Source organism: Panthera onca, chromosome D2 (genome assembly GCF_046562875.1).
Source record: "Panthera onca isolate mPanOnc1 chromosome D2, mPanOnc1 haplotype 2, whole genome shotgun sequence".
Classification (NCBI taxonomy): Eukaryota; Metazoa; Chordata; class Mammalia; order Carnivora; family Felidae; genus Panthera; species Panthera onca.
In genome coordinates this window covers 66,078,480-66,104,307 of record NC_138349.1, presented here as the reverse complement: position 1 = coordinate 66,104,307, position 25,828 = coordinate 66,078,480, and the positions used below count along the sequence as shown (strand labels likewise).

Here is a 25,828-nt window from a genome sequence, read left to right as displayed (position 1 = left end):
TGAGGGACTGGAGTTCCAGAGTGGTTAAGTAACTGGCCCAGTTAAAGAGCTGGTACTCAAACCTGGAAGTGATTCTGGAGCCGTGCTTCCTAAAAAAGTAAAAGAGTAGAAGAGTTAATCACAAGAGACTTTAAGAATAAGCTCACAAATATACCAGATGTAATATCCAAAGCCTCAATGTGTGTGCATGTGGGTGTCTATATATGTATGAATCTACACACAATATAAACACACATATATATATTTGTGTAACATTTTGGGAATGAGTGTCACTTTTCATAATTTCCTAGGTTTATGGTTTTAAATTGAAATATAACAGTTATGGAGCAGTGCACACAAATCATAAGTATACAGCTCAGCGAATTTTCAGAAAAACTCAATACATCTAGGTAACCAGCACCCCATTTAAGAGACAAGAACAGTCCTAGCTCCTTTTGTGTCCTGTCCTTAAGTTTACTTTCTAGGGGTGCCTGGGTGGCTCAGTCAGTGTTGGACTCTTGGCTTTGGCTCAGGTCATGATCTCACGGTTCATGAGTGCATGCCTCCTGTTGGGCTCTGCGCTGACAGTGTGGAGCCTGCTTGGGATTCTCACTATCTTCCTCTCTCTCTGTCACTCCGCTGGTGGTGCACTCTCTCTCTCAAAATAAATAAACTTTAAAAAGAGTTTAAAAAAAAGTCTACTTTCCAAGGCAGCCTTTAGTATCTAGAATCAAAGTTAGATGTCCATCAGAATCAACATGGAAACAATGTTCATTTTCTGACTCAAAGACCAGAAACAAAGAGACAGGTTTTAAGGCTCAATAGGTACATTTTAAAAAATTATCTTTATTTAGGTTTCTGATTCAGCACATGTATCAAAGACTAATCAACATAAAGAAGTAAATAAGACATTAATTGGAAGTCTTACAGCTCTCTAAACTCTGACCAAGTATGTCAAGATTGCCACTATCACCAGAACTCCAACCTAGTCAAGTTGTAAACAAGCTATCATGAACAACATACAGTGTGCACGGAGATGCAGAGGCAAAAGACAATGCTAGCACTTGGCTCTCCTCTCTTCCTTGTTGATGTCTTTTTATTTGACAGTCCACTTTTGTTTTCCATGCTAAGTTCCAAATGAAGTCCAAAGGCTCAGGGTCAACCTGATCAAACACTCTTCTGGAGGAATGCATTCTCAAACTGTTGTGCCTGCAACTTTGTTTTTGCCAGGATGAAGTTCAGATCGAGATGTACAGTACAATCTCGATGACGGTGCAGACCAAGTCAAGAACTAAAGTTGAGCAGTAACTGGAGTTAAGGCATGAATGCACACACACACACACACATGTGCACACACACAGCACCCACGCGATCATGAACGCAGGATTCCTTCCACTGCCTAATGAGAGACAACCAGAGCTTGGCAGTTAACCGTAACTGCTGAGCATTCTGGAAGATGCTCCTCATTTTATGCTAACAGGTGTGTGTGTATGTTTTTAAAAAAAATAGAAAAAAGAAAACAAGAAAAAAACAAAAACAAACTAAAAACCCCTTAATCTCTTACAATGGCTCTTGAGCATGGAACTCATGTAGCAGCGTCAATGGCTGGTTCTTTAATAAAGTTGGAAATAAAAGGTTGTTTCACTATGTATTTCTTTGGTAGTTATCACTACAAAGTTTTCAGTGTTGGTTACCTATAAGACAAGTACTAGACAGAAGATCAAGTTACACAGAAATGACTCTTCTGTACTGGTAAGATAAAAATATTGCGCTCTCAAAGCACAGTTACTATGCTTTTTCTTGCCTTATTGAGCATCCTCTATAAGCAAGGCTTCGTGCAGGAAAAGTTCATGTCTACCTAACAAAGGGCGATACATACTCTATTTTCCTACAATTGAACAGTTAACAAAAATTCACATTATCAATTATCTCTGGTCAAATCAGTTAGAAGCCAATTACAAAGGGACAGCAGCACTTGGTGTCAAAGCCACATTCTGGTCACACATTCATTCCATGGTTGTGGTATCTCAGGAGCTCAGAATTTAAAACTCCTTTCAATTAACAAAGGAGCAAGTTAAATTAAACCTTAAATACTTCCACCCTCTGCCAAATTTCTAGAATTCTGCCCAGAATGCCAGCACGCTTGATGAGAGAAAGCAGTTCAGAGCCCAGAGAGGTGTCAGGTATTACAGAAGTTAATTTGGTTTTGTATAGAAGGCATGGTGGTCTGGCAACAGAGTACTTATCCTATTAGCAGCACAGTGGTAGCCAAGGGTCTCTGTCAGCAAGACAGGAAAAGGAAGTTACTGAAGCTACTGCTGTTCCCGCCTGCCTTCATGATGGCTACGGATTTTACAAAGGCCTTCGGGGCATCAGTCCAGGGTTACCCTGGGTGAGTGAGCAACAGGAATGGCAGGAACCATATTTAGCCCCAAAGAGAAGAGCCTGAGGTAAGGCAGCTTCCCATGGGTGAGGGGACTCCTGCCTCTACGGGCTTGGGGTCTGAATTTTATGGGTCCCTCATGGCTAAACAATCACTAAGAAATGGCCCTAGCATGTGTACCGCCCATGCGGGACAGGCTCTACGTGGGGTCAAAAACCCTTTAGAAGGACACAAAACAGCATAAATTCAAAATAGTAGTGTTTGTTCTCTCAATTCTGAATGTCTGCAGGGAGAGGCAACAAGATTTATGTTGAAAAGTGCTGTTTGAAGGAGCTGTGGTGTATATTGAAAGGAACTGACTAGTCCAGGGGCACCAGCACTACAGTTCTGCAAAGTCTGAATATCAAGAACCTGTTTCTAAAAGGCATTTGTCAGGAACGGTCTGCTCACGCCAAGTGCTTTCCGTTCACCACACGGCAATGTCTGGACTAGTATGCTTTCAGGAGGTAACTCAATGGACAGGAAGCAGAGGAAACTCGTTGCTTTATGGACGTTCCGATGAGAGTGCAAGCTGCTATTCAACAGCATTGAATTCTATCATCTCACGCAAGACTTGTAAACACAGACCACGCTTTTCCTAGGAGAAAAACCAAGAACTGTACCATGAAGGCAAACCTTGTTTGCCCCTTCTCAGAATTCCTCGGAATGGCAATGTACCGGGAGGGACAGCGGGCTGTTGGTGAGATCCCCGGGTTTGATATGACCTCGTCTGATCGAATTAAAAACCTAAAGCCTCAATAATTAAATGCCGAACTTCTTCCCCATATTTGAGAACTGCACTATGATTATGCATATTACGTACACATTATAAATAACATTTATATAGACCAACTGGGGAGAGAAGTTCTCAGTTCAGGGGTGGAAGCAGGAAGAGGTGAAAAATCCTACTGTTGCTTTTACTCTCAAGTTCTTAAAATGCTAGTCAAACACTATTATCCAACAAGACTTGTTTCATTCTGTAATTCTTAAATATGCATTCGAAGGCAAAAATGGAAGTTTCTATACTGTACACTATTAAATATCTACAATGTCATGGTTCCTTATTTTTAGGAGTGTGTTCAATAAAGAGCTAGCTATTAGAGATGGTTGTCACAAAACAGGGACTCTTAAAAATTACTGATAAATTAATTTTCAGTTCTCTGATTATATCCAACAGATACACATTCTCATCATAAAATATACATTCTCTAGTAAGTTATTTTCATCCACAGCATATATAAATATGCAAACACAAGTGGTAAAAATCACTTTACTACCAAAGTACAAAACAGTAACTGCTGAAAAGCAAAAAATAAAGATGTTGCAAGTATTAAGAAAAGAGTGACTCACAGTGTTCCACTTCAAAGTGAAACCAAACAATTTATTTGTGCTGAATGAATGGAAATAATGTATTCAGAGTATACTTCTTTGTACACTGCACTTGCTTATACTGGGCGACGTAAGCGGTCATCAATGCTAATGTGCTACTTTCTTCTACAACTCTTCTCTTTCCTGCCAAGCAATAAAGTATTCTGTGGCCATTATGCCAAGATATTCCTATAATGTTCATTTCAAATAGTATTTTCTAATATTTTGCACCTTTAAAATATTTGTTCAAACTCTATTTTAGGGGAACACAAAGAATGGAAAGGTAAATAGCTGTTTTTGTTACAATCACATTGCCCTTTGCAGCAGAAATCAAATAGCATGTTCTAACCAGCCATCAAAACCATTGGTTGGTAGGACAACATTTATCGACTCATGTTAGAGGGGCCCGGTCTGGGTAGATTAACACTAAAGATAAGGAAAGAATCACACCTTAATCTACAATAATTATCCATCCCACATGTGGAAAAGGTACAGCCACGTGATCCATCACTTCGGCCTGTTTTACAAGAGAACGGATGTTGACATATACTGAAAATAACCTATAAAAAGTGTATCTGTAAAAAGCCCTATTAAAGAGTTTATGGTCTTGGGCACTGATCCATCTAACTTTCCATTCTACACCGAAAGCTAGATTTTCAAAGGTCTGAATTGTAGTGCTGAATTACTGGGATGTTTGGTAAACACCATTATAATGGGGGTTGGGGGTGGGATTAACAGCTCAGTAATTTTCTGCAAATTTATGAAAACAAACATAAAAAAGATATCCCTTTTTATTTTACAAACCTAAAAGCCAGGAAAATGAAGCTCTGGGGCCAAGCAAAAATTGCACGCTGCTTCTGAATTACCAAATATTGACTAGCAGATGCTCCAGCCAGGGAATGGACGTACATGTAGATTCAAGTAAAACACTGATGGAAAAAGTCGTCTGTTTAGTGTTGTAGACCCACAACACTGGCTGCGTTTCCGACAAACACTTACAACACAATTAATAGTGAAGCCTAGATAACCTCAGTGCAAATAAGTCAGATCCAAATATGCCAGGGAAGGAAGCCTTTGGCGTCGAGGAGACGGCTCCACTGTACGAGTCCCAACGTGAGATGCAGACCAAGCACATGCATTAAGGCTGGGAGGAGGGGTGCCCCGGATGTTGCGAAGGGGCGGGTTGCGAGGTGGCTGCCGAGGGGGCCGCAGGCTGCATGGGCGGCGGAGGTGGAGGTGGAGGGGGCTGCACTGGGGTCTGTGTGTTGGGAGACGGAGGAGGCGTAGGCCGTTTGAATTTGTCAGGACTGTTGCTTCTCCGTGGTGAAGGCCTCTGTAGACAGGACAGAACAACAGGAGGTCAATCTGGGTCCAGATAGCTCATTTCTAACACAGCCTGACAAGCAGGAGCTAGTGAAAAAGGGGAGCAACAAAGACCAGAAACTAGGGATTTCCTAGTCTATCCCTACTGGTTTCTGAACTACTGATGAAAACAAGGTGGAGTTTGCACCTACACTCACGAAAAAGCTATACATAATTACTATGAAACTTGCATTGACCAAACAATTGGACTTGGGCCCTTCCAGGAGACAGCCCTAGAATTAAAAAACAGCTGTCTCATTCTCCACTTAAATCTTTTCTGTCCATTGTATGTCCCCAAGTTCCTTTCATTACTCAAAGTAAGTTTTCAACCTCCTATGAGCTACAGCTCAACCAAATGTTTCTGCTTTTACATAAAGCCATCAAACCAATAAAAACAACTTCAGAAATACCTTACTGCTTTTCCAGAATAAAAGTCTTCTTTTAAAGATTCCCTTACTGGACATACCCTCACATCTCTCCTATTCTCAAACCCATTAGCTACATTTCCAACTGCTCTATTAGTCAACTAAATAACCAGGTCTAAAGAAAAAACTCCCGAGTGAAGTCCTAACCAAATGCACTTAAGTTTCCTTCTAATCCCAGGAGAGAAAATTCTGAGTGAAACAAGAAACAAGACTAATTTCAGAAAGAATACTGGGGATCAGTGAACTGTGAAGATGCAGATATTGTGGCAACCAGCAATGATTCGTTATGGCAAAGAGCCGGCCAGAATCTAATCGAGGCATTGGCCAGAGTTCAAATAACATTTCACAAAGGGCAATTTTTCACAGAAAGTGAAGCTGAAATTTTTGTCTCCCAGGAAGGATTTTACTTTCAACACCAGAACTTAGTAATAAACTGCTGGAAGTCTCTACAGTTTGAAGGTGAACTGATGGTGGGAGGGAGAAGAAAAGTAAATGTCTAAGGGCAGCGGGCCTGGTCTCCTGAGGAGGTCCTGTTGCTATCAGCAGCAGGAGTAAAGTGTGGCTTCCTGCCCTATGGCTACTTACTGTGATGCCATGGGATGCTCCCATGTGCTGCACATGAAGACCCGGGGAATTGTAGTAAGACATTCCGGCTCTAGTCAGTGAAGTTGGTGGCGTGAAGCCAACTGTGTGACTTGCATATGATAGACCTGAAATATGACAATAACAAGTATTATTTCAAACTCAATTATCTGCTGTCTTCAACCATCTAGAAGACCTTAAAATGCAAAAGTTCTCCATCACCAATAAAAATGAACACATATGAGAAGAGTGCTGGGCTCACTGAATGGCCTGCTGGGTCAAAGGGGAAATGATAGTCAAGTCCTGGAACAGAACACAGTGCCCAGACATAGGTCCATGCATAAACGGTCAAATAATCTTCAACAAAGGGGCCAAGAATTCATAATGGGGAAAGCCTAGCTTCTTCACCAAATGGTACGGAGAAAATTGGATATCCACATGCAAAAGAACGAAACTAGACCTCTATCAAATATCATACACAAAAATCAACTCAAAATGGACCAAAGACTCAAACATAAAACCTGAAACTATAAAACCCTGAGAAGAAAACACAGAGGAAAACCTTCATGACATTGGTCTTAGCAATGATTTCTCAGATGTGACACCAAAAGCACAGCCACAAAAGCAGAAAATAGACAAGTGGGACTATATCAAACTCAAAAGCTTCCAGAACGAAAGAAATAGTCAACAGAAAGGGAACCTATGGAATATGAGAAAATATTTACAAGCTATGTATCAGATAAGGGATTAGTATTCAAAATATATAAAGAACTCCTACAGTTCAATATCAAATAAATAATCCAATTAAAAAATGGGCAAAGGATTTGAGTAGACATTTCTCCAAAGACATACAAATAGTCAAAGGCATATGAAAAGATGCTCAACATCATGCAACATAATGTTGCAAGAGCAAAGATGTATAAACAACCTAAATGTCTATCAACAGATAAGTGAATAAAGAAAACATAGTATATACATACAATGGAATATTACTCAGCCTTTAAAATGAATGAAATTCTTTTTAAGGAGAACACGGATGAACTTGGAGGACATTATGCTAATATAAGCTAGTCACAGAAGGGCAAATACTGCATGATACCAATTATATGAGGCATTTAAGTCAACTCATAGAGGGAGAATACAGAGGTAGTTGTGAAGGGCTAAGAGTAGAAAGAGAATTATTGCTCAACAGGCATAAAGTTTCAATTATACAAGAAGAGTAAGTTCTGAAGATCTACTGTACAACACTGTGCCTATAGTTATAGTTAAATTTTTGTTAAAAGTAGATCTCATGGTAAGTGTTCTTATCCCAATTAAAAAAAAACAAAACAAAACCAGACCTTGTTAGGAGTCCAAATAAGATGTAGGGAAGTAGTGAAAAGACAGGAGAAGAAATAAAAATCAAGGAGAAACACAGAGCAAAGGGGTAAAAATCAGATTCAAGAAAACAGGAAGTGTCAAAAGAGACACCAACAATGAGACAAAACCACTGTGTGTGTGTGTGTGTGTGTGTGTGTGTGTGTGTGTGTGTGTGTGTGTAGCTGTTATAAAGGCAAACAAAAAAAAACAAAAAATCACCACGGAGAACTTCGCAACTTGAAGATACTCAACAAAGAAAACAGAAGCCCTATATATGTCACTGCTCCCCCAAAGCAGCTGATATTTAGGAAATAAACAACCCCCAGCCCACTATCATGTTCTACATGGTCTCCATCTAGGACCCCAGAATCATCTCCAAAGTGTTTTTAAAATACTCAAGCCCAGACTTTTCCTTAGATAGGTTTGGGTTGGGGAGCAAACAGCTGTGTTTTTCAAATAATCCAAATGTTCAACCTAAGCAGCTCAGGAACTACTGGTCTAGTGGTCTGGGGCATTGCTTATTTATCAGTGAATAAATACAGCTATCTTTACATCTTTGAGTTCCCAGCATCTACCAGGGTTATCCAGCACAGAGTACATCCCATATGAATCAATGGAATGAAAATGGAAACAAAGGGGCAATTCGGGGAGTTTGGGCAGAACAACCTATTTTCAATCACTTTGGTTTTGTTGTTAACTCCCATATCGTTAACATACACTGGTATATTAGTTTCAGGTGTACACTATAGTGATTCAACAACTCCACACATCACCCTGTTCTCATCACAACAACTGCACTCCTTAATCCCCCCATCACCTATTTCACCAATCTCCAACCAACTTCTCTTCTGATAGCCATCAGTTTGTTCTCTATAGTCTGTTTCTTGGTTTTTGTCTCTCTTTTTTCCTTTGCTCATTTGTTTTGTTTCTTAAATTCCACATATAAGTGATATGGTATTTGTCTTTCTCTGACTTATTTCACTTAGCATTATACTCTCTTAGAGCCATCCGTATCATTGCAAATGGCAAGATTTCATTCCTTTTTATGGCTGAATAATATTACATTGTATGTATATATACCGATCTTCTTTATCCATTCATCAATCGATGGACACTTGGGATGTTTCCGTATCTTGGCCATGGTAAATAAGGCTGCTATCAACATAGAGGTGCATGTACACCTCCGAATTAGTGTTTTTGTATTTTTGGGTTCTCAGTAGTACAATTACTGGATCATAGGGTAGTTTTACTTTTAACTTTTTGAGGAACTTCCATACTGTTTTCCACAGAAGCTGCACCAGCTGCATTCCCACCAACAGTGAAAGAGGATTCCTTTTTCTCCACATCCTCTCACCTTTTATTTCTGGTGTTGTTGATTTTAGCCATTCTGATAGATTTGATGTGATCTCTTATTGTAGTTTTTGATTTGCAATTGTTGTGCATCTCTAATAATGAGTGATGTTGAGCATCTGTTCACATGTCTGTTGGCCATCTGTATGTCTTCTCTGGAGAAATGTCTGTTCATATCTTCTACCCATTTTAAATTGGATTATTTGTTTTTTGAGTGTTGAGGTTTTTTAATTAAAAAAATTTTTAATGTTTGTATTAATTTTTGAGAGAGAGACGGAGCAAGTGGGGGAGGGGCAGAGAGAGAGAGAGAGAGAGAGAGAGAGAGAGAGAGAGAGAATATGAAACAGGCTCCAGGCTCTGAGCTGTCAGCACAGAGCCTGACTCAGGGCTCAAACTCACAAGCCATGAGATCATGACTTGAGCAGAAGTCAGATCCTCAACTGACTGAGCCACCCAGGTGCCCCTGGGTGTTCTTTTAGAAGTTCTTTATATATTTTGGATATTGACCCTTTATCGGAAAGGTCATTTGCAAATATCTTCTCCCTTCCATAGGCTGCGTTTTAGTTTTGTTGTTTCCCTTGTGGTACAGAAGATTTTATTTTGAGGTAGTCCCCATAGTTTATTTTTGCTTTCATTTCACTTGCCTCAGGGGATATAGGATATATCTAGAAAGAAGTTGCTCTTGCCAGTATCTGAGACATTATTGCCTACTTTCTCTTCTAGGATTTCTATGGTCTCAGGTCTTACTATTAGGTTTTTAATCCATCTTGAATTTATTTTTGTGTATGGTGTAAGCAAATGGTCCAGTTTCATTCTTTGGCATGCAGCTGTCCAATTTTCCCAACACTGATTTGTTGAAGAGACTTTTTCCCATTGGATATTCTTTCCTGCTTTGTTGAAGATTAACTCACCATATCATCGTGGGTTTACTTCTTCTGGGTTTTCTAATCTGTTTCGTTGATCCATGTGTCTATTTTGGGGCCAGTTTTTGATTTTTTGATTACTATACTTTTTTGATTACTATGGCTTTATAATATAACTTGGAAGTCTGGAACTGTGATGCCTCCAGCTTTGCTTTTTCTTTCTCAGATTTGCTTTGGCTAAAAAATACGGGCACTCCACAAATTTGCATGTCATCCTTGTGCAGGGGGCATGCTAATCTCTGTATCATTCCAGTTTTAGTATATGTGCTGCTGAAATGAGTGCCATTTTCAATCACTTTGAATCTAAGATCAGCCAACGGATGTCAAGCAACATGAACTCCACTTAGCCTCTTTTCTGAATTACATCAAAACAAGAAGCTGTTAAGTATGTTTTTTTTTTTTTTTTTTGGCTTCCATGGCTGAGACATGCAGCCACGAAGCCTACCTTTAGTTGTCTTTATTTATATAAAATAAAGGTTATTTCTTGGTTTGACCATCAACTAGTGCTATTTCACATGTTTCTATTCCATTTGTGGACCTTGAGTTGACATTTAAAAAATGGAGGGCTGGGGGTGCCTGGGTGGCTTAGTGGGTTGAGTGTCCGACTTCAGCTCAGGTCAAGATCTCACGGCTTGAGTTCGAGCCCCACATCAGGCTCTGTGCTGACAGCTCAGAGCCTGGTGCCTGCTTTGGATTCTGTGTCTCCCTCTCTCTCTGCCCCTAACCCACTCACATTGTGTCTCTGTCTCTCTCAAAAATAAACACAAATAAATAAACAAACAAACAAACAAACAATCTTAAAAAAAATGGAGGGCTAGAGTAAAGTATAAGTCTTTGGAAACGAAGTGATCATGTTTATTTTTAACCATAAGGGCTTTGTTCAGCTGGAGGAGGAAAGAAGAGGTTCTGTTTCTTATGCAAGTGATGAAATTTAAGAGATAAACTATGGATCCTTATCCCAAGACAGAGAAACTCATAATAATAATAATAGTAATAATAATAATAATAATAAATTATCTAGCCTATTTTGTAGCATTACAAGGTTATTGGTATGTTAAACGCTAATCAAGAATCTTCAAAGACTCCCTGTTGCCTACCTAAATTGAAGAAAAAGAATGTCTTCTCTGGCTATTATAAAGGCCTCTGCACTTGGCTCCAAACTATCTCTTGAGTATCAAAGCCCTTGCCCAGCCCCATATCCAATGAAATCAGAATCCATGGGAGCAGGACCCAGAACAGCCTGTGGTAAGAAGCACAGTGACCTTATCACTCTTGATTCTCACCTCTACTGCTCAGTTCACACCAGCCCTTTGCCTGGGATGTCTTCTCTGTACCTTCTCTCATGTCAGTCAGGACCTCGATCAGCCTCTGAAGAGGCAAACGGCCCAGACACTCTAGAGCCGACTGTCATATTAGCTCAGACTCTAGTTCTGCCTCTTGGCACCAAGTGACAGTGGACTTCAGATCCATCAACTGTAAAATGAGATTACTGTAGTGGCCTCATAAGGTTGCTGTGGGGATGAAATGAGTAAATATCACAAAGTGCTCAGAGTGCCTGGCCAACTATGGCCTCATTAAGCTTCAGCTCATTAAGCTCCTTTAAGGCCCATCTCTAAAGTGCTCTAAGCTGGTAGCTCTCTTTGTTTAATCTCTTCTTAAACTATATTTTTTTCAATTATAACTTTTTATTTTGAAACCATTTACCATCCACATGAAGTTGCACACACACTACATGGGTCCTGTGGTCCCTGCAGCCAGCCTCCCCAGGAACATCTTCCATAAGCACAGCACAGTGTCAACCCAGAACACGAACACAGGTCCACCACTAGTGACCAAGGCAGAGACTTGAGTTGGATTTCATCAGTTTTTATTGTGCTCTTCCTGTGTGCATGTGTGTACACAACTAAAAAGTAATTTTATCACATGTGTAGATCCAAGTAACTCACCACAACCAGATGCAAAACTGCTCCAACATCACAAAGAAAGCCGGTCATGCCCATCCTTTCCCTGGTCACACCCTCCTCCTCATCCTACACCCTGGCAATGACTGGCCTGTTCCCCCATCACAGTAATGGTGTCATTTTGAGAATGTTCTAGAAATGAAATTGTACAGCATATAACCCTTTGAGAATGGCTTTTTTCATCCATCATAACACTCCCCATGCTCCATCCAAGTTCTCACACGTTATCAGGTTGGTTCCTTTTTACTGCTGAGTAGTAAGTATTGCACCACTGTTCAACTACTCAATTTTTACATAAATTCATTATGCTTGGCCTTATAAAGTTTCTTGCAAAGAATTTGTTTATTGTATTTCACCCCCTTCCCCAGGCCCTATTGTTTGTTGATGATAAGCTCTTAGAGGCCAGAGACCAGGTCTTAGTACTTTTTGTTTTCCCTTAAGTTCTAATCATCTTGCATCTGACCCGTGTGTGAACACAGCACAGGAGGAGATGGCGTGCCTGGGTGGCTCAGTCGGTTGGGCATCTGACTCTTGATTTTGCCTTAGGTCTGAGCCCCCTGTCAGGCTCCGTGCTAAGCATGGAGTTTGCTTGGGATTTTCTCTTTCTCTCTGTCCTTCTCCCATGCTTGCACAAAAAAACAAAAAATAAAAAACAAAAGAAAAAATACAGGATGAGAACACAAATACCTAGGTTGAAAATGCCAACCCCCAAATACCAGTCTACTAAATCGAATACTATGGCTTTTCAAAGTTATTGCTACGATAAATTTCTCTGGCTCTCATAGAAATGCATTAACTAAAAAGTAAAAATGTTAAGACTTATTTCACTGTCCACAAGCTCAAGGCTGCAAAATTAAAAGATGATTAATTAAAAGCAGTTCATGAGAAAAACTACTAAGCAAAATGAGGCAAACACAAAATATATATAATCTGTATGAAACCACCTCTCCAAAGGAACACTGTAAGAGGAGGGGGGTAGGGAAAGGACACACCTGGAAACACTAAAATATTAACTCCACCTTTGGATAGAGGGATTCTGGACTCTGGAAAGAGGGACTTTATTTCTGCTTATATCCTTCCGATTGTCCCCAAATTTTCTTTAGTATCTTTTTGCTAATGAAAAAAGAAATGTAAAACTGGACTAAAGGCAGATATACCTTTTCTTCCTTTTAAGATTATTTTAAATTACAATTTTAAGAGATTTTAGTTCTACAAATCACACATAAAAACATTGTCTTTGCAAAAACACAGACAATATAGACAGGATTTCCTCTTTAAATCTCCCTAATGTGGCTCTGTCTCCATCCCTCTATCAAGACTGCTCCTGCAATGTCAGCAGTGTTTCTGCTCTGCCAGCTGCAATAACCATTCTCCACTCCTCATTTTACTTGACCTTGGACAACATCTGATGAAGCTGACCACTCTCTTCTTGTTGAAAGACTCTATGAGATCGTATTCCTATTTTTTCCTTCCACTCCCCTGGTAGCCACTTCCCAATCTCCTTTGCCAGTTTTTCCTCCTGAACTTGACCTCTAAATATTGCAGTTGCTTCAGGATCAGACAGGAGGGTGTTTCTCTGCTCCTTTTATCTATTATGACTAGGTGAGATCTCATCTATTTCTGCAGTTGTTTGTTTTGTTTTTTAACTAACTTTTAGGGGCATTTGGGTGGCTTAGGTCAGTTAAGTGCCTAACTTTTGATTTCATTTCAGGTCATGATCTCACAGTTGCTGAGATTGAGCCCCATGTTGGGCTCTGCACTGACAGGGTAGAGCCTGCATAAGATTGTCTCTCTCACTCCCTCTACCCCTCTCCCACTCACACACTCTTTCTCCCTCTCAAAATAAACAAACATTTAAAATAAGTAAGTAAATGCAGCACCTGGGTTGGTCAGTCGGTTGGGCATCCAACTTCGGCTTAGGGCGTGATCTCACGGCTTGTGAGTTCGAGCCCCACATCAGGCTCTGTGCTGACAGCTCAGAGCCTGGAGCCTGCTTTGGATTCTATGTCTCCCTCTCTCTGCCCCTCCCCCACTCATGCTCTGTCTCTCAAAAATAACATAAACATTAAAAAAACTTTAAGTAAGCTTCTAATTTTAGAATAGTTTTAGGTTTACAGAAAAGTGGCAAAAACAGTACAGAGAATTCCTGTATAGACCACATTCTGATTTCCCTATTAACATCTTATGCCAATATGACACATTTTTCACAACTAGTAAACTATTACTGATACATTAGTAATTATTAATATTATTATTATTATTATTATTATTATTATTAGCTCAGGTCCATACTTTTCTGGACTTCCTGAGGTTTTACCTAATGTCCTTTTTTTTGTTCCAGGACCCCATTTAGGATGACACTTTATATTTAATTGCCACATCTCCTTAGGCGCCTCTTGGCTGAGACTGTTCCTCAATTTTCCCTGTTTTTGAGGAGCTTGTTAGATTTGGGGTACACTGATGAGGTATTTTATAGACAAACTATCCTTCAATCAGGATGTGTCTGATGTTTTCCACATGGCTCAGCTGGGGTTACGGGTGTTTACAGAGTAAGACCACAGAGGTGAAATGCCATTTTCACATCAAGGATACACACTCCCGACAAGGCTCCCCATTGTCGATGTGGACCCCGATGGCCTGGCTGAGGTCACATATATCAGGTTCCTCCATGGTAATGTTACTCTTTTTTTCCCCTTTCCATACTTATTCTTTGGAAGGAAGACCTTATGTGCAGCCCACGCTTAAAAGAGTGAAGAGTTATTTCCACTGCCTTGACAATAGAGTATCCAAAAATTATTTGGAATTCTTCTGTATGGGAGATTTGTCTCTTCTCCCTTATTTACTTATTCAGTCACTTATTTATATTAGTATGAACTCATGGATGTTTGTTTTATGTTTGGGTTATAACCCAGCATGACATTATTTCTTGTGTTGCTCCAACGGTTCCAGCTTTGGCCTCAGGGAGCTCTTTTGGTTGGCTCCTGGATCTCTTTCACATACTTTCATCTTGTTTCTTGAGCACCTCCTTACTTGGCAGCATTATCAGATTTTTCAGGTTCATCCTGTATATCCCCTTCTCTAAACCCTAGAAACATCCAGTTCTTTTCATTGGAGAATGGAATTAAAAACCAAGATCTGAGCAGTGAGTATGCTTGTTGCTACTGGGGTGTAGACCCTTTTTCAAACTTCCTTAGTCCCCATCTCTGATTTAGGCACATCAAAATATGCTAATTGGGAGTGTCTTTTGTCAGGCTGCATCAAATAATGGACAACCTGAAAGATAACTGTTGACAAGTAATACTTTGCTCATATATAATCCACATATGTAACACCACATATTATTAAAAGGATCTTTCATAAATTCTAGGAAATACACTTTTCAGTCAAACTGAAAGAGAACTTAAAACATTTCAACAGCTTGATGAAACCCGAGATTGCCAATGTTAATCAGAAATGGTAAAGGAAGAAACGAGCCAAAATGCTTAGCATGGAAATGGAAACTATTTTTATGAATAATATAATTCTACTAAGAAAGTGATTACAGATTCTTAATACAAAGAACCACAACTTCTTCCAATAAAAACTAAATTGAAAAGCAAACTTGAAAATTCACGTTCTGCTGATGAACTACGTATGGGACAGCAAGGGACTAGATTAGGAGTAATTCTGTTGCCAAGTACGAGATAAAATCAACTTCGATGATATTATCGAGCTTAAAATAAGACACACATGTTCTTCTCACTTAGGCTGGCTGAAAGAAAAAAAAAATCTAGGTGTTACTTATTACTTAGTTTAAGGAAAGAGCAAATGGCTTATCTATACAGGCACGTCCCACACTACAAGGACAGGTGCAGTGACAGTCAAAATTATGTACACAGAGTAAGATCTTCCTATAGAAGATCTGTTACAATAAAAGTTAATATTCCCAGCCAAGGTCTGACTTTTGCTTTTTTTTTTTTTATTCAATGACCACATTAGGTTTAATGAATTGGAAAACATGTCTCTAAGGATTTCTTCAGGTTTAAATAAATCAAACAGAAGGCTAAATTATACTTCATATGAATCAACATCACCATCAACTATAAAAGCTACCCCCATCTTGCTTCTTCCTAATGCATGCCTTCCTTTTAGATCAATAAATCAGAAGGCAAAGACTTTTATCATGGTAACGAAACCCAAGCATTATTTGGGGAAAACTGAGAGGCAGCAAGGCAGAGGAGCTTTTGGAGAGATTTAAAGGCCACGAGAGAACAGGAGAAACAGATTCCAGAACATCCTTTTGGGCAAGAACAAGGGGGAGATGATCATGCATTGATCTATGATACGAAGTCCTTTTGGTTTGCAAACAGCTCCTCTTTACCCTGCCTGAACCAGACAAAAGTTGCCATGCTTTGTGCTTGACATGCTTTTGATTTCTCCTCTTAAAAAACAGACAAAAAAAGGTCACAGCAGTATAGCACAGGGCTGAGATCCTAACCTCACAGCATGTCTGTGGCAACGTGCATTACTGTAGCATTTCCCCTCATCCACCTGAAGGGCATTCCTCTTTGTCAGTGTTGCAACAGACAAGGTGAGGCTGTACCTAACATGTAGCTGTTTTACTTTCCAAAACCACAAAGCCTTTCCTGTGCCACTCTTCCAAGCAGACACCTCGCGTTATTCCGCTGTGAAACTCCTCCCCCCCACACTCTTTTTCCCCAACTCTGTTTAAAATCTGTTTACCAGCAAGGACAAGAAACTCAGACTCGTCCCCTCAGTCACAAGACACAATCCTTTGGCTTGCTACCTTTTCTTTCCTCCCTCCGCTCCACTCACCCACCCCCGCCCCCGGCTTCCTCTTTCTTCCTTGCTGGATCATTTACTTGCCCTCCTGGCCCGAGAGCCCCACGCTGTGCTGGTTCTGAGCCAGAGACCCTGCGGGGAGAGAGTTTTCGGGGTCAGATGAAGACAAGCACGCCTTTGAGGGAAAGGCTTCTGAGGAGCAAAGCCAGATGCAGAAGCAAAGCCAAAAGCAAGGCCAGTTCCTTCTTGCATGGCCTGCCTACTAGGGCCCGGTCCCACTCACCCATCAGTGGGACTATCAGGAGGCAGCTTGTGCTCAAAAGAATACAACCTTTGGAAATAAGAGCCACCCTGCCTTGCCATTTCCTTGGATCTAAGACCAATAGCCAATGAATTTCTGAATCACTGCTTCCTCAATTTTAACATGAGAAAAATGATGCCTACATGAACTATTCTGAGGATAAAAATGAGATAACATACGTACAACAATAGAACCCACAGGAGATATGCTATGATCCATCTTAGAAAACATCTATCCAATGCTTTGTCAATCCACAGGCACTTAAAATCAGTCTAAGACTGTCTTTTTAAAAAGAATTTTTGGAGTTAAATTCTTTTTAAACAATAACAAACAATCTAAAAACACCAGCTGGCACAATAAAATTTATGCTTAAAAATTTCAGATTAAAACTCAGTCTTGATAGTGATTTGTTTTAGCTGTTTCTGAAAAACACAGGACCATTCTCCCTCTGTTTACAAGATTTTTATACGCTGGAGGGGAACATATTTGGAGATGCCTATTAGATGTCCCAGATATCAGTCACAGAAGTAGCTGAGGACGTGTACTTACCGGGTGATATAGGCCTGCTGGAACTTGGAGAAGGTGTGTAAGGGATCGGGCTTGACACAGTGCGAGGTCTTAATCCTTGTGCAGACATCTCATTGAAATACCTAAGAGGAGAGGCGGGAGATTATCAGAACAGTCTGCACTTCAGTAGTTCCTAAGAGAGCTCCTATGAGAAAATGTTGGGGGTTCATATTTTGAGGTCAAACTCTGGGTATTTAGAGAGTGATTTTAAAGCTAGGAGACATGTATAAAGTGGACTTGGGGGTCACACAGCTCCACCGCTTGGCAAAGTCCTCTCTCTAGGGGTACGGGCTAGGGAATTTGGAATGTTCTAGCTCCAGGTGGAGGCTTGCCAACAGAGCTGCTCCAGTCAACAGAGAGGCCTGGGCTTTCCTTCCTCACACAACAGCTATGTAGAAGTCTACCTCTGCTATCCCAAGAATTACAGACACATCCATGCTTTAATGGCTACATTTAAATTATTATTTGAAACTCAAAACCAAACAAGCCCTCTAAGATTTATGTCATCAAATTAAAGCTTAAAGATAATGGTATTCCCATGAACTGGAAGTCAATCATTTACAAGACAAGCTTTGCTTAACAAACAGTCACACGCTAGAATGTAGTAACAGACACTAGCACAGCACAGGTACCGCAGCCACACTTGGCCACGCCATTCCTCCTGGATGTGGAAGTCACATCAGACCTGAGAATACTCAGGCGTGATTGTTAGGGAAGTCAGCCTTTATGCTGTGAACAAGCACAGAATGCTGACAAGGAGACATTTCTGCTTGGGAGACCTCCCAGTAAGCTAACCTTCAGAGGCCATACAGCCAAAGGAAGAAATGGCTGTGTGTGCAGACATCTTTATGCCAGGGAAGATCTCAGCCCTGATTGTCAATCAATTTATGAGAACATGAACACAGCCATTTCCATGCTGGTTTATTTGGCTTAAAGAAAACCAGGCTCCGAAATTTCACATGCATCTCTCAGCTACCCACTATTGACTCTTCCTGTCCCTCCAGGGAAGCCCACCGTGGTGGCACCTACATCCTGCTCGGCAATGAAAAACACCTCTTCATCTCTAAGGAATAAACAACTTGGAGACATCTCAAGTTTCCAACTATTTTCTTTCTCTCAAATGTGACATTGTCATTCCTGGTTCAGTATAGAGTATAGCTGCTCAACTAAGTAAGACTACTACTACCAACTAGTAACTTTGAAAAGACCTTTTTTTTTTTTTTTTCGGTCTGTGATTAAGGAAAATGGCCAATGCTCTTCACTTCCCCATCCTCAGCATCTGCTTGGATGCGGCGGTCACCGCGGCGAGCGCGAGCCATCTCCTTCCACATCCAGCGGGATGCGAAGGGAGACCTCTCAGGGCCTGGTTTCCTTTATTTTTCCACAAGGCTCAGAGGACGTGCACACCTTTCATCATCCATTTCCAGGCTGGACTCGCTCTCAGAGAGCTGCCGACAGAGGGCTTCCCTTCTCTCCATTTCCCTCTGCAGCTTCCTCTGCAGCCGTAAGTTCTCTTCCCGCATGTGGCGCTCCTCCTCCAGATACTGCGCCATCTTCTCGGAATCTGAAAGGCCAGAGCTCTCCATTAGACCACGGCCAGAGCAGGCACCGTCACACCCCCACGTGTACTGTGAAGGCCGCCCAGCAGCAATGCTGAGGGAGCGGCTCTCCCCCACCCCTACCCTCTTGCCCGGGGAGATCTGGATCTAAGGCTTCCCCTTCGTGTTGAAGTTTACCCACGGTTTGCATTTAGAAAAACACATGCATACAAAGCGGCACTCGGAGTAGTTAGGTACCTTCACTCCCACTTACTTGCCTTCTAAAGTGATGTTTGTGGAAGAGGAAATGGTGGAGCTGGAGCCAAGTAAGGGCGCCGCTGGAGCCGAGGGGGGAGGGGGCCAGCCAGGGAAACTGCGTCAGCCCTGGGCTCCCCTCGAGGAGGCACCAACTCTGCTGCCCCTCAGCTCCAGACACAGAGGGAGCCCATCAGCCTGTTAGCACACCAGTGAGAACCAGGCTACTAGAACACGCGGTAGGTTAGAATTCTCTTTATAAAAATAGAAATTGACGTAGTGAATAGCTTTAGATGAATAGGTCACGTCTAACTTTCCGGGTGTGTGTGACTCTACTTCCCTGACTCATGCACAGCCTGAGTCAGACTGCAGGTACAGACCCGTGTGCAGGTAGGCTCCAGGAACGGAGTCCTGCTTATGACAAATTCCCGTTCCTCAGGAGCTGCCCCACAGAGCGAGGCCTCTGCTACAGTACCCGTCTCCTGGACCAGGGTCAATTAGCCTCAGGGCTAGATGGACCCAAGCCAAGCCCATCAGATTCTCCATACAGAAATCTGAAATGTGGAACTGACATCTTCATGGGGCTCTACAATGTCCTTGTGCTGAATTCTCTGGAGCTTTCACAACCCCCGCCCTTCTGAGATCACTCTGTGCAGGACTGTGGGGTACTTTCTGGCACCATTCCAATTAACAGTAAAACGTGACCACCCCCAGCCCTTTGCTGGTTTACATCTGACAGAATGTGTTGTTACTAAGTCACCAAAATAATGTTAATACAAAATGTAGGGTCAACCCATCTTCTTGCTTCCATCCTTTTTCCCTCCCTCAGCCAATGAACATCCTGGGAAAAATAAAATCTCCACCTATTTCTCATTTCTAAAAAATAGCTACAAACTCAGAGCGGTCATGGTCATGCTGAGGAAACAGTCCTATAAACTATTGCTCCATATTACTAGCCCACTCCAAATTTAAGAAGGAAGGAAGGTGTGGAATGCCACACTGACCACCTCTTCCCCACAAAGTGACCCTATTTCAACTCTCCAGTCCAAATTACTTTCAGTTTTAAGCACTTCTATGAAGTTCTGATGTTTTAGCAAATAATGACTTTTGATGCTAAGTATTCAATGATTTCTAAGACCACATCATTACAGAACATATAAAAGTTCTTGAATACCCTTATTTTAGAAATACAAATAAAAATACCAAAATTATTAAACAGTTATGTGCACTAAACACTAAATCCCTCAGTTGTTTTCAATATAACCAGAAACCCTGCTGTCTAATCCAGATGCAAAAATCTCTTTAATTGAAGGCATGCTGGGAAAATATTTACAAAGTACACTTTTAATATAAATGATTTAAATTATTTCATCCCAAATATGCAAGCATGCAGAATTTTTCACTAGCTCTACAGGAAGCACTAGATTGGCCCCTTGGAGTATTATTGTTTCTAGAACAAGAGGGATGGCTGTTGGAGCAAGTTTCCTTTCTTTTCCATAAATAGGAAAGCTTCAGAGAACTGAGGATTTATGAGGCTTCAAGAACAATCATTTAAAGAAACACTGTCTTTCAGATGCAATCCTTTAGCATCCGAGGAAATCAGTAGGGGAATACTTAATAATCTATACACAAGAACATCAGTCAGCAGGAGTGATGGCTGGAGGACTTTCATGGCAGTTGGGCAATTAACCCAGAAGCTAGAGGACAGAGAAAGCACCAGGCCCAACACCTCTGAGTGTTACAGCGCTAGCAGCAGATGGCTGACACCACGGTATTCCTTGGGTGCCCTCTGCTGGCACACCACCACACTGGATTTCAAGAGACTGGATTTACTCCCATGAGTGAGTCACCACCCTCTCACGCTCTCTCACAGAGTTCCCAGGACTCAGGGGGCACAGTCGATGCTTCCCCCATTTTCAGCCATCTTGGAACACTTAGTCACAAAGTTAGCGTCAATAGAGGATGACTTCCAGACAGACTCCAAAGAGGCAGTTCCCATATGATCCAAAGGTGGCCTGTACATTTTGCATCCCCTTTCAAGTTTATACTTTTAGAAAATGCTGATGCCCGGATCCTACCCCAAACAAATCTGAATCCTGAGGATAAAGCCTCTCCACTGGGATATTGAAAAGCCACCAGGGGATTTTCATGTTTATCCAGAGCTGAAGAACTATTGGGAGAGAGGTTCAAGTTTTGATACCGCTGGCCTTGGAGCGTAAGGAGCCAACTGTCCCAGCAGCATGGCAGAGAGGTGGGGTATCTGACCTCTGGAGGATGAAGGAAAGTCACTAACTCATCTTCTCAACCAATCCAGACCAAATGTGAGCAGCAGGGAGCCACATGCCCCTTCTTCCATTCAGCTTTCTCTGCCCTTATGAAATTGAAATAGCACTTATGGATGCTCCTGTAGTCATCTGCAGTCTCTTCAAAGACCAAATAGTGCCCTACGAAGAAAGTTATGGGAATGAAAAATTCTTCCCCAATTTCTTCTAAAAGTTTTGTCTGGGGCATAAGTATACATGAGAAAGAACTGTAAACTGACAGCACTGGAGGAAGTTCAGAAAGGGGCTAAAAGACATCTGTCTGACACACCAAAAACTCAAAAAATATCCTAACATAACTAGTATTTGAAAACTGATTTGTTTTCATGTAATATATGTAGTGGTTTTCAACCCGAGGTACACATCAGAATTCTTTGTATTAAAACAAATGGAGGACCAGGTTCTACTCCTAGAGTAAGCCCAGAATCCTGTATGAGGTTAGACAGAATAATGGACCCTCAAAAGATGTCCACATCCTAATCCCTGAAGCCTGGGATTATGTCACTTTACATGGCAAAAGGGACTTGGTAGCTGTGACGAAGTTAAGGACCTTGGGGTGGGAATTTATCGTGGATTATCTGGCTGGGCCCAAGGTAATCAAAGCGTCCTTGTAAGAAGGAGGCAGGGGAGCAGGAGTGAAAAGATGCAATCCTAGATGCAGGTAGAAGTGATGCCAATGCAAGAAGGAACTATGACCCAAAAGTACAGGCAGCTTCTAGAAGCTGGAAAAAAACAAGGAAACAGAGTCTCTCTAGAGCCTTTTACCAGAAACCAGCCCTGCTGACAGCCTGAGTTTAGCCCAGTGAGAGATATCTTGGACTATAGACCTCCAGAACTGGAAGGTAATATATTTGTGTTGTTTTTAGCTACTAAATTTGCAGTCATTTGTTACAGCAACAAGAGGAAATGAACATTGTTTTTTAAAGGTTCCAAGGATGATCCTGAGTCACCATCCCAGATGCACTACTGGACTAGAATCTGCAGTGAACTTTAGAGAAGACAATGTTAAGGTATGAATCACCAAAATTTTGAATGCACATTCACGTGACTCAACAAATCCACTTCTGGAGTTTCTCCTGAAGATGCTCTTGCTCAGGTATCAAATGTGTGGACACAGATGTCCACTGTGGTTGCAGCATCACAACTGGTGTTAACTAAATTATGGTATAAGGTATCCAAGGGTGATGTACTCTAAGATCCCACAGTGGATGCCTGAAACCAAGGAGGGCACCAAACCCTACATATACTAGGTGTTTTCCTCAATACACACACCTATGATAAAGTTTAATTTCTAAATTAGGCACAGTAAGAGGTCAACAAAGTAATAACAAAATAGAACAATTATAACAACAATTATAGCTACATGAAGTTGTCTCCGTCTCTCTTGTAGGGAGGGCAGGCCACCCAAGATGGACCACTTTGGCACGAACATTATTTTGAAGTAAAAGCAATCCAAACCCAGCAGATTTAGGAAAAGCTCTTTACCTTCCCCTCCAATGCCTGCTTGTACCAGAAAGAGAGCTATAAACAGAGATTCCTCTTTACCTAAGAAACTTCTCTACATAATAGGGCTTTGTTTTCCAAACATCTCCTCTCACCTTCCTCCTGATGGTCTGTCTCTCCTTTGTATCTTCAGAACCCTCCTCCCTTTGTCCAAATAAGCTTCATGTTGCCTGTAGATTTCCTGTACGTATGCTATTAAATTTGATTTTCTCCTGTTAATCTGTCTCATGTCAATTTGATTCTTAGTCCGACTAGAAGGACCTTGAAGGGCAAGGGAAGGTCTTCGTCTCTGACACTCTCAAAATATCTTACTGTGCGTACTCACCCTTCTTGTGATGATGTGACATGATAAAATGCCTACATGAGGAGATGGAAGTGAGGTGAATGACACAGGCATGTGACATATCATCAGGCTACTACTGACCTTCTGACGCTAAGTCAGGAGGAGAACCATCTGCCTCTGGACTGCAGTTGACCACAGGTAATGGACACCACGGGAAGTGAAACTGGGGGTACGGGGACACTAGTGTATCCACTTAACCAAATACCAAGCATCCTTTTAGAAAAGGAGTAAGACATCTCTATGTATTAGCAAGGAAAAAATTACAAGATACAGTAAGTAAAAAAAAGAAAAATACAGGAGTGTGTTCATTGTGCTACTTTTTGTATAAAATAAGTTTATCTGGAAGAAGAAATAAATAAAAACTGTGTAATTGTGAGACCTGGGTGGTTGGGGTCAGGGGTGAGAAGGACAGCTACTTTTCCCTGCATACCTTTCACTACAAGGTCTATTCAGACCCATATGAGCAACCCAACTGCATTAACAGGAGAAGCCCAAGCAAATACATAGTGCCCTAGGCAAGTGTTCAGAAATCTAGTTCCTTTGATTTCTAACTCAACATCTTGACCTTTTCCAAAATAATCAGTATAAATTTTTAAAGCATTTATTCCTCAAGTATGATGAACAGATGTTATCTGATGCTAAAGTTTAGTAGTAAGGAAAATAAATACTATATTCTCTGCCTTAATTCCCCAAAAGTACATTTGTTACTGCAATCTTAGAGATGAACATGGGGCAGAAGATTAATAATAGTGCCTGATTCTGGACTCTCCTCAAATTATTTGATTTTCTAGAAGTATTCTAAACTATTTGCCTTGTCCCACTATAATACTTTCAAAAATAATCTATTCCAGGATGATAGAAAGATTTCTAGACACATGTACTGGTAATGAAATACAGTATGGATTTGATTTATGCAAATTCAATGGTAAATACTGGTAAAATCCTGTAACTGGGAAATGGATTAATTCTGTACTCAGAAGACCAGTGAAATCAGAGGCTACATACGCTGTAACTGAGCGGCTCTCAGCTGCTTCTTCAGCCTCTCCACTTCATTCTTTAAAAACCTGATGTGGCGCATCATGTTTTCTGGAGAGTCTATCTCCATGGAGATGTCTCTAGGCGACGGGGGCGCAGAGACCGGCTGGTCTAATTTCTCCTGCAGGATTCTTCAGTGAAAAGAAAAATTCCAACAATGAAAAACAGTTTGCCTTAAAAGACAAAACAACCTACTAGCTGGAGGGTTTGTTTTAATAGCAAACTCCTGTAAATCACCGGAATTCACAGGGTTGCCAAACTCCTCTGCCCATTTTATATCTACTTCTGAGCTCCCTTACCTAGTAGGATCCAGTCAAGGTCAAAGGGCAGGGCTGTAGGATCCACCCTTTTTTTTCTTTTCAGGGACCACTGATAATTAAGCATTAGCGAGAAAGTCTGCAATGTCTGCTTCTGCTTATTATGCCTGGCATACAGTAGGCACTCAGAATTATCTGCTACCTAAACATTCATCATATTGATTTGTATGGTTGACTAAAGAAATTTCACTCAGTGCTGGTGAAACTTACAAGCTCCATATTATGAACCCCCTTGGAAGGTGGCTTCACATAGACTCCACTTATAAAATTCCCTCCTGAAAAACCAATCCTAACGGCATGACAAACTGGGCTGAAGGCCCTTTGCTTTTGGCCATAGCAGAGGCAAAAAGATAAAGAACAAAATAAAACCAAAATCACTGGGTTAATAATTGGTGGTCCCACCTTCTCTACCAATTATCATTAGTTTGAAGCACATGGAATGTGAATATTCAACAACTTTTGACCTACAGATGATAATTTCATATTACTTAACACAATACTCTGGTACTTATCTATACAAAACCTCCAGCTGCATTCTGCAAAGGAAGGCAGACTGACAATGGACCACCAAGTCCCCTTTTATAAGCTGCTAGGGTTTTGGTTTGGTTTTTAACTTTTCACCTTTAAATTTGCCCAAATGCAAACTGTGAATCACCTTCAGGCCTGCCCTTGTTGAGAAAACTGGTATGTTAAATACTGTAATGATCCCTGCATTTATTATATTAAGTAACTTTTAATAATTCAATTTATTAGTACCACTACAATAATGCAAAACAGCCAATTCACCTACAGCTTGAATATTTCCCCCAGGGATAGAGCTCTATTTTTCACTTAAAGACAGGACTATATTTTGCAAATTTAGAGATGAACTCAAAATAACTTATGGATGTTCATGCAGACCAAATAGTTACGGCAAAAGGACTCTGGTTAGCAAACAAAAGATCCTAGTGAAGTAGCTTAATGAACATTTTTAAAAAACTCCCTTTCCATACCCATGAACACATCCCACATACAGAACCTCCCTGCCATTCTTCAAGCCCTGCTCCATCACCCCCGTAAAGTACATAGTACTTAGAAATTAGGGCCTGACAGTGTTTTGCATAAAGCGGTTCAAGAAACATTTGCTGTTGAATGA

The 25,828-nt window shown here is 41.0% G+C and overlaps 1 protein-coding gene and 1 non-coding gene across 3 annotated transcripts in view; both read right to left on the bottom strand.

Annotated features, from left to right (window-relative positions):
* Positions 1–805: 805 nt before the first annotated feature.
* CCDC6 (coiled-coil domain containing 6) overlaps positions 806–25,828 on the bottom strand; it is a 108,257-nt gene continuing 83,234 nt past the window's right edge. The window contains exons 5-9 of one of the 2 annotated variants that reach the window (XM_060642738.3): positions 24,347–24,507; positions 18,789–18,945; positions 17,364–17,464; positions 6,142–6,266; positions 806–5,102 (exon numbers count right to left, since the gene is read on the bottom strand). In XM_060642738.3, coding sequence (XP_060498721.1) covers positions 4,908–5,102; positions 6,142–6,266; positions 17,364–17,464; positions 18,789–18,945; positions 24,347–24,507 — 739 coding nt within the window. In that variant the 3' untranslated portion in view covers positions 806–4,907. Of the gene's footprint in view, positions 5,103–6,141; positions 6,267–15,280; positions 15,483–17,363; positions 17,465–18,788; positions 18,946–24,346; positions 24,508–25,828 lie in introns of those variants that run through there. The other variant, XM_060642739.3, reaches the window with a different exon arrangement.
* On the bottom strand, positions 9,950–10,053 carry LOC132685724 (U6 spliceosomal RNA). The gene has a single exon (XR_009613293.1). It is a non-coding gene; the product is annotated as a U6 spliceosomal RNA (small nuclear RNA).